Raw genomic sequence first — 9,333 nt, 5'->3', positions numbered from 1 at the left:
ATCCTGTGTGACCGTAGAATTGGAACCCTCCGCCCGGATTGATGTCCCTCCACCCTCTTCCTCTAGTGCTCTCCCCTCTTCCTCCACTCAGCATCCGAACCCGAAGGTGGTGGAGATGAGGAACTTGATTGCCGAAATCGATAGGGGTCTTGACAGTGTAACAAGGGCAATGATAGGACCTGTCTACCCTCGACAAAAGGTCAATACCTTACAGGGGTATATTCGGGAATTCTTGGCGGTGAGAGCTAGACATCCCGACGTATACGAAAGATTAGAGGATCATAATTATCGATTCATACACAGTCTAAATTCAAGGATACGGCAAAGGATGACGATGAACTACTCCCGACCATGGCACGAGGTTGTTGAGGAGGCCGAGAGGGTTGACGCATTCTTGGATGAGATATACACTATGCTCGATGTAGAAGGTGACGGGTGACCACTTCCTCCAGAAATTCAAGCAATCAAAGACCATATCGATCATGTAGACTATCATAGGGAGATGGTATTTTATCCTTATGATCAGGAAGATTCGGACTAGAACTTTTGTTAGTAGGACGTTTGTGGTCACTTTGTTAGACCTCCCAGTCTTTTGTTGCTTTTTGAACTCTTTAAGCTTCCCTTTTCTTGTTAAAAATTCCTAGTTCTCATCTCTAATTGCTTGGTAATATTCCTCAGTTTGAACTTCGATGTTCGTTTTCTAAAGCAAAATTCGAGCTTGCTGAAAATTCCTGAATCAATTACTGGACTGCCCACTTTGAGCCTTGTCTTTCCCAACCTATTGATCTTAAAATTCCTGAATTTTTGATATGTTTCAGTTTAGTCAGTTATCTATGGATCTGGAAATTTTCACATCTTTCTATCGCGAAATAAAGTCGGGGTGATTTTTCAAAGTTCGGTTTGCAGTTGATAAAAGATCTCAAAATCTGACAGCATTCACGAAATGTTGTTGAGATTTGAATCTTATTTTGAAACAAAGACACCCACTCTCTTATACTTCCCATTCTTTCCTTTCTTGGACCCAAACAATACCCATCCTCTAATCCTTTTAGTTATATGTTGCCTTATTCAATTCCTTCCTTTTAGGAAACACACCATTCGTTCATCGAGACCAACTTAATTCCTTTTTGTTTGACATTCAAATAGTTAAGGTTTCCCTCACTCTTTCTTTCTCCAACTCTTGTTTCCGAAACACATTCTCATACTTATTAGGAGTGCCTTCAAGGTAGGAAATAGGCTCTATACCCAATGAAGATCTAATGGCGAGTAGGATCATCCTCGATAGTTTAAATGCCTTCTTCCCTTCCAAATTGTTACGCTGCCTATTGTCACTTGGTTTTAGCTAGTGGTACTAGACATGGTATTAGGTAAACTATAGGCTACTTACGGAGGACTCTTGGCAATCAGAAATGATATTTTAGGATGTCTTGATGTTACTTGAAGGATCAACCTATGACTTCTCGTAGCTCGTGGTGAATTTTGACACTTGGGATCAAAAAATTGAGGTTGGATCTGCGTGGTACTCACAAAGCTTCAATTGAGATATGATGGTTAAATTGACCTGAGTTTTTACAAGTAACACATTCCTTTCTTTTTCATTCTTTGCTGCGATCACTTTCTCACACTCTATCTTCCACTTTTGTCGTCATCGTCTTTAATTGTTCGTCCGATAGCTCTGTTTCTAAGATGAAGACTCCACTCTTAACCACTTCAAGGGAATACACAAGCAACTAATAAACATCACTGTAGCTGAGGAGTACTTTTGGGAAGTTCAAGAAGAAAGTGTTGTTAGCGAGATGAAGCGAAGTTAACCGCTTACTACGGAAGACCGTGAAACAATAGCTGTTTAAGTAAGGAGCCTACATTTGCCATCGCACATCGCATTTACGTGAGGTATAGATGGATCTCCAAGACTTACGTATTGGGTGCCAAAAATTGTGCTTCTAGTTATCGCCTGACTACACGGTGTTACAGCTAGGCCGCTTACTACGTGCTCGATAGTTATGTCTATAACCCTAGTACTTGTTCGTGGCTAATGACGGAAAATGCGTGTTTTATACTCTAGGGTAGTACGTGAGTAGAGTATTATTGGTGATGAAAGGTGCAATGGAAGTGTGCTGCTTCGAATTTAGAGTTCTAGTGAGCAAAGTGTAAAGACAAGTGTAGAGATTCGGAAATGCGTTCTCCAACTCGAGTTATTCCAGTTAGGTGCTTCAATTGAGATGTTTTGGAAACACTTCCATATCTTAGTTTGGTACTTAGTTTGCAGTAACTTATACTAAAGACCAGTCAGACTAGATTGATCATGTCGACAATAGGTCATTCATCGACCCACATAGTCCACTGAGTTCACCATTCTATATCTATGTCGTTTAGAACCGATCACCGCAAACTTAGTGTCGAGATTTTTGTCCTAGTGATACTACCGCTTGTGTGCAATCATTACATTGAGTCTACCAGCTGCTATGGAGAATGGACACATGCAAACTCAAATTTTACTTTCGACGAATCCTTACCAGCAATTCCAGCAAATTTTTGGGTTGATAGAGGTATCAATCTTCCTCATTCTCCTCGACATCTACGTCTTTGAACAAAAGCGTGCATTATGATTTTAGATAATGGGGCATGAAAATGCTACTATAGCAGTCCTTTCGACGCAAGTTCATCTTTAGAAATGGGAATCCTATTCTCTTCCAAAATTGCTTCTGCCAGCCACTTTGATGACTAGTGACTATGCGTCTGAACCTTCATACCAGTACAACTCCTTCATAAAAGTTTCTCAGAATTACGTCTACTATGCTGTGTTAGAAATTGACGATAAGCTAACGGTCATATTATTCTCAATTGAGGTAAAACTACGCACTGTTCAAGGAAAATCATGGACTGATATATAGTTGCAATTATGATATTAATTCAAATTCTACGACCTCTTTCCTTCAAGTTCAGTTTCTCTTTGTTATGGGACATGTTCCACCTTGTCATTGAGTTCCTTTGATGGAGTCTCTACTCTGTCTTTGAGCCTACGATCACAAAATTGATAATTGGTAAGTTAAACCAAACTGATTGGGTTTCTCCTTTTTCAATTTGAGGTGACAGCAACAAGTCACATTACCGTGAAGTCTGGGCAATAAAAGAAGTGCTTGCTTCCTAGAATCTTGGCATGATATGTTTCGTGCATGGGAAGATATATCCAGGTGACGGGTTGAATTCTTCTCTAGCTTACTTTTTCAATGCGATTGTTTTGGAGACAGAAATTTCTTGTGAAAAATTGCAAACCATTTCATGGCGCCATTACCCAAACATTGGAATTTCTCGATGGATTGCAAGATTAAATGGCAAGTTTGTTTTATCTCATCAGTTAATTGGACGAGTGGTATCATACCCTCTTTCCGGTATCCTCTTCTCTACACGAGTGATGGCCCAACCGGCCGGCGGATCCCCATCCATACTTTTATAACAAAAGTTATGAATCAATGGATATGGATGGCACCCGAATAAACAAACTTGAAGTGATGGACTGATGGAGAGACTTGTAGCACCACCACAAGACCACTTTAGAGTTACGACGATATGACACTTTGTAGTCATGCTAGCTTGAATTTCGAGGGCAAAATTCTTTTAGGGGGGGGGGGGGTAGAATGTAGACCTCGTGAAATTCTGAATATCACTTTTTGACGGAATAATTTTTCGTGACCTTTGTTTGGCCAAAGACTTTTGGAAACAGTTTGGGCCCAAGAATAGCATAAGGTTAGAGTCCAAAATTTACTTTGGATACCCAACTGACGGGTATGTTAGGGAACCTAGCCCAATAAGTTAATTGACCTTTGATCCGAACATCTCCCTTTATCCAGTAAGGTTCTTGTAGCTCATAATGACATCTTTGCAGAATTTTGAAATATACTTGTGTGTGCGTTTACTATTTCTCGTTTTACCTTATTCCTTACCCGTTGGTAGAATTCCAACTCGCCTTACCCGACGCTTACTCGTCAGTCATCTCACCGACTTTCAAAAGTACAATTTATTTACGCCTTATATTTTTCAAACTAGAGCAAAATTCCGACAAAACTTACTTTTTCATTTTTTTTTCTATCTAAATACAAATTTGGTGAGGCCCAATCTTTATCTGGTATTGCCAACATTTTAATTTTGAATTTTCTTGTATTTATCAATCCTACTTTTATCTCTCTATTATTTTAGATTTAAAACCTATTTTTCCATCCCAAGCCATAGTTGATCCAAACCCTTTTTCCACCTATACGTTGAGCTTGCTTGTACTGATACAAAGAACAAGTTTTTTCCTCTTTCCTTGTTCACGTCAGAGTTGGGCAGAGAAAAAGTAACCTCGTTCAGCTCTTCCCTTCCACGTTATCACCATGCATATGGAAACTCCTCCAAGAACATCACTCCAGACCTTCAACAGGGAAAGTCCCAAACCAGAGGTCGTCATCCACCCCCCTCTTCTCACCCTTTCTCTCTTTGCTAGGCATATCAGTGTGTTTGCATGCCTCGAAACTCCTGGTTAGGGACCTCCGATCAAAAAACTTTCTTCAGTTGTTCGCCTGTGTCTCCTCTATCTAGCCTCCAAATTTCAGCTCCATCGGAGTTGTTTTGAAACCTGTACACCCCTCGAAGTGGAAGCTGTTTAGGAGCGAGCCTGTTCCGGATTTCTGCTTGAATTCCCTCTCTTGCTCTACCCGAATCCCTCACATCTTACTTGAGGCTGATACCAATAGTTGGTAAGATTCTTGAACAATCAAGTTCCTATTTCTTTCCTCAATTTTAGGCTCAATACATTCAAAACAACTATCCACATATTGAGAAGTTTCTGTGTTACTTTGCATGTTCGAGATTGAGCAAATTTCTTTACGTGCAACTGGGTTCGACCCAATCAGCTCCCTCATCTCTCTTTCCTGCTGAAATCCTCAAGAGAAACTCACCTTTTGGTTAGTCTTTGGTGAGTATCATCCTTTCCATAACACTCTGTATATTTTTGGGTTGTTGTAACAAACTCTTGAAGATTTCAACTTGTCACTGTTGTTGTTGAAACCTTGTTGCTTTAGCTTAGAACCTTTCATTCTTTTTGATGTGTTGGATTTGTGCTAGACCATGGTTATCTCAAACATTAAAATCGTGCTTGATTCCAAGAGCTTGTTTGTTTTATAGTTGACTAAACACCATATCTTCAAAACATCATGTTATTGAGCTACAAGACCTCCTCTATTTATAGTTAAAGGATGACTCAGATTTTAAGCCTTTAGAAGCATTAGATACTTTCTGTAGCTGTCTTAGAGTCTACTTAACCAGCATTTTGGGTAACAAAAGAGCTTTACACAAAAGAACCAATTTATGCAGTTTTCAGTTTCCAGTATAATCTGACCCAGCTACATTCCTTTTAAAACTGGAGCTGAACCGTTGAGAATTTGGGATCAGTTCCTTCTGGAGAAAGATAATGGACACATAGATGAACATTTTAGAATTTGAATTACTCCAAAACCATTTTTTTAGAATTAGTTATGCAATTTTGAAATAAATAGACAGAAGCTGATATTCCTGGAGAAAATCTGCACATTGTTTTACTTTAGCCTTTAAAACCTTCACTCTTCGCATGGCTTCACTTAGAATTCTATAAACATTTCATTCTTACTAAGTAGGTTGTTGAACCATCTTCTTTCCAAAATTTTCCAAGAATTACCTCAAGTATTTTGGACACTCTTCCTTGGCCCTCAACAGTTCCTACTTAAACTCTGTTTTCAGCTTTTGGCAACTTGTTTTCGATCTAAAGGTGTTTTTGCCACTTTTTACTGAAAAACCAACTCTCCCTTAGAGCCCTAATGGTCTGGTTATTAGTTAATAATTAGGTCAAAGGAAAGGTTTTATTCGGAGAGTATTGAGAGTGAATAGCTAGCCTAGTTTATCGTGATTAATGTCACTTATTTGGTCTAGGCTTGATATCTTGGTAGGATCTTGTGAAGTGGTGGTTGCTACAAGGTTGAATTGAGGCCTAGTGTTGCAAGAGAAAGCTCGAGTTCCAGGTAGGGGATATCTTTAACTCTTTCTATGCTTTTCTTGCATGTACTATGTTTTATATGAGGCCTCTTGCATGGTTTTGAAAATTATCTGTTTTACAATTGAAATGGTTTGCGTGGATTGGATTGATGTGTTGGCAATTGATGGGGGTTTCAGGAGAGGTCTGTTCCTCCTTGAGCCACCGGTGGTGGGTAGTGTGCACCATGCCCTTGATTATTGAATTGTCCCTTTGTCTCTAGCCTTGTGATTATTGAATTCCGGAAAGTGATTGGCTAGATGGACAGTTATGATGAAAGTTGTGAAAGAAGATCAATTGCTGTGGGATTGTAGTTACGTGGTGATGATCACGTGGAATTGCAGAACGGTTTTTATCGATTACTTTTTCTCAAAATGATTACTCATATTTTTAAACTTAGATATGAGGGCAGGCATGGACAATGACTGGATGTGGAGCCTAACCCCTACTTTAGTTTGTTTTGCATGTTGTTGTAGTCAAACCTTGGGTACTAGGATAATCCTTGGAGGCCAAAATTTGTTTTGTTTAAAGTTTGTTTTTATTTGGCATGTTTGATTTCGTTAAATTTTTGTAACATTATGTATGGTTGATGATGTGTGTGATTGCTTACCACCAAAGTGGAACCCTAGAGCTAGAACCTCCATTTGATTTTAGGTCCTAGTGGGCTAGACCTAGAAGACTCACCTAAATTACCATTCAATGAACTTAATGCAAACTTGGGCTAAGAACAAAAAAAATGACATAGATTCTAAAACTCAACACCACCTTCCTTTCCTCTTCCTCGCCTAGTTCGCAATCTTATGGTTACGAGCCAAGCCCACTGTACAAGCCTAAGAATTTCGGGCTTATAGATTTCTTGTTCTCCAACCCAAAGACCTTGTCTCTTTGAGGAATTCTAGGCCCAAAACACTTGCTCCCTAAGTGTTGCGGGCGTAGGGTTCCTTGCAGAGGCAACGCTAAGGTAATCCGGTCTCCGGGTTGACCATGCCCACCCCCATATCTAAGTTTACAAATATGAGTAATCGTTATGAGAAAAAGTAATAGATAAAAACCAGTTTGCGATTCCTCGTGATCGTCACCAAGTAACTACAATCCCACGACAATTGATCTTCTTCCACAACTTTCATCATAACCGGCCATCTAGCCAATCACTTTCCGGAATTCAATAATCACAAGGCAAGAGACAAAAGGGATAACTCAATAACAAGGCATGGTGCACACTGCCCATCACCGGTGGCTCAAGGAGGAACAAACCTCTCCTTACATCCCCATCAATTGCCAACACATCAATCCAATCCACACAAACCTTTTCAATTGTAAATCAGAAAATTTTCAAAACCATGTAAGAGGCCTCATATAAAATATAGTACCCAAGCCTATGTCAGGACCCAGAAGTCGCTGCAGTCCGTCCCTCGCTTCGTCTATAACTCCTGGAGGAGCCACTTCGAGTATGCGAACCAGCCTTTCCAGCCTGTTAGGAGGCTCGGGAGGGGGAACATTAGCAATAGCATTAGCGTCAACAGCGGCCGCGGCAGGGACTTCTTGAGGCTCGACGACGGGCGCCGCGTCTGGTTCCGGTTCCCCATTTATCCCAGCTCCTATTTCAGGAACGTAGGGGGCAGGCTCTTGGGCCACCATGCCTTCACCAATGGGCTCAGCGGGATCGGCGACAGCGATTTCCTCAGCCGGAACATTACCCTACAATCTAGGAAAGATTGTCAGATACACAGATAACATCAAGAATTGAGGCATTGATTTTGGAACAGGGGTACCTCTACAACCGGAGGCTCATCTGGAATTGCTATCGGGGCAGACTCTTGAACTGTGTCACCGGGATTGGGATCAAACGATACCTGTGCTGGAGCTCATGCGGCAGTTGGCTCCTCAGGTGGTTCATCGGGAGGGGCTGTGCTTTCTTCCAGCTCGGGCGAACTATCCTCTTTGATCTGCACAGGAATTGAAGCCGAGTGTACATCGCCGGCTGTGCTGGCAGGAGGTGGAAGGTTCCCAGGGTCCACGGGCGCCTGCGCTTATGAAACAGTTGTTCCTTGACTGGCAACTGAAGAGCCTTCTCCAGCATGTCCAAAGGACCGGCGACGAACCTGCGAGTGAAAGGGTTATTGGAGTTTGGGCGAAAGCATGGATAACTTCTAGTGTGAACTCCCTATTTCTTACCAATCGGTCAGCGGGTGGTTCATCTTCCGCCCATGGGTCAGTACGAGGGTTCGAGCGACTGCGCTTACGGGCCAGAGCAGCTGCGACCTGTCAAAATTGAGAAGTTAAAGCTTAACCCACTGAAGTATGATCCTAAAGATAGAGGGTTCTTACGGTTTGTGGGTCGTCATCATCAAAAGAAGAATCTTCAGCTTCAAGTTCAGTAAGCACCGCTTTCTGTTTTCCAGATTGTCCGGCAGCCGGGGAAGCGCTGGTTGCGCAGCGGCCAGGGAGCGGCGCGTTCCCCTCATACAGAAAAGTATGAGTAAAGGGAAAAGAGCGAAGAAATTTGCAGAGTGTAGATTACGGTACTTACTTCTGGAGGGGGTTCGCGAATCACGATACCAGCCTGGGCCGGGCGAGGGGCTCGTGCCGGTCTTATCACCTGAAGAGGCTGGGGTCTTGCAGCATCTTCAGAGAAGCGAGCGAGCATTTCAATATCGGCAGGATAAGGGTTCCTCAACTAGAGGGTTGCAAAGAGTTCGTCATCTGGTTGAGTCCAGCAATTGACGGAAACTTCTGCCCACCAGGTCTTGTATCCTTCTTCGGTTCCGTCCACGGTGTCGATGGTCTGAGCCCAGTCAGGAAGATCAACTAGCGCGAGCATGCTTTGTGCCAGCGGGGGCCGAGAGGGGGGCCCAAATCTGCGCCAAGAGGTGTTGAAGTTCCAAGCATCATATAGAGGAAACGGTACCAATTGGACAAGAACGAACTGGCGGGCAAAGTGATTAGGGGCATAAAGCTCATAGCTGAATTCTTCGGCGGCAATCTTGATATCTGAGCAGGAGATCGCGCAGCGAAAAGCCAGGCGAGCGCGGTCAGGGTTGCTAGGGTCGCCGGGAAGAAAACCATATTCAAGCAAGGACGGGAATCTTCTACCCAGAATGATGTCGCAGTATGGCATCTCGTCCAAGAGATATAGATAAGAAAAACACTCAGAATAGGGGGGTGATGAGTACTTTGCTTCGCGGCTAAACCATCGACCTAAGAGTTGATCGGCCGGTGGAAGTAGCGGGATGTCATCAAGGCGGAAGAATGGAAAGTAAGTCTGGATCCAGAAGTCCAGAATCTAGAAG

At 42.4% G+C, this 9,333-nt stretch overlaps 1 protein-coding gene across 1 annotated transcript; it reads right to left on the bottom strand.

Annotated features, from left to right (window-relative positions):
* Nucleotides 1–7,375: 7,375 nt before the first annotated feature.
* On the bottom strand, nt 7,376–8,690 carry LOC112184342 (fruit protein pKIWI501-like). Its single transcript, XM_024322600.1, has 5 exons — nt 8,574–8,690; nt 8,372–8,503; nt 8,219–8,305; nt 7,915–8,067; nt 7,376–7,741 (listed from the first exon to the last, which is right to left on the bottom strand). Exons 1-5 carry the CDS (start codon nt 8,688–8,690, stop codon nt 7,376–7,378), a joined length of 855 nt encoding a protein of 284 aa, XP_024178368.1.
* Nucleotides 8,691–9,333: the final 643 nt, after the last annotated feature.

Source organism: Rosa chinensis, chromosome 2 (assembly GCF_002994745.2).
Source record: "Rosa chinensis cultivar Old Blush chromosome 2, RchiOBHm-V2, whole genome shotgun sequence".
Taxonomy (NCBI): domain Eukaryota; kingdom Viridiplantae; phylum Streptophyta; class Magnoliopsida; order Rosales; family Rosaceae; genus Rosa; species Rosa chinensis.
The sequence above is the reverse complement of the archived record's forward strand: the minus strand, read 5'-3'. Positions and strand labels throughout refer to the sequence as shown.

What these genes read in the sequence shown, in the direction of transcription:
- LOC112184342 (XM_024322600.1), bottom strand. Translation starts at nt 8,690, where the DNA reads ATGCTCGCTCGCTTCTCTGAAGATGCTGCAAGACCCCAGCCTCTTCAG. An exon ending in TTCGCGAACCCCCTCCAGAA is followed by an intron (nt 8,504 to 8,573) that starts GTAAGTACCGTA and finishes TTTCTGTATGAG; the next exon opens with GGGAACGCGCCGCTCCCTGG. An exon ending in CACCTGAGGAGCCAACTGCC is followed by an intron (nt 7,742 to 7,914) that starts GCATGAGCTCCA and finishes CCTAGATTGTAG; the next exon opens with GGTAATGTTCCGGCTGAGGA.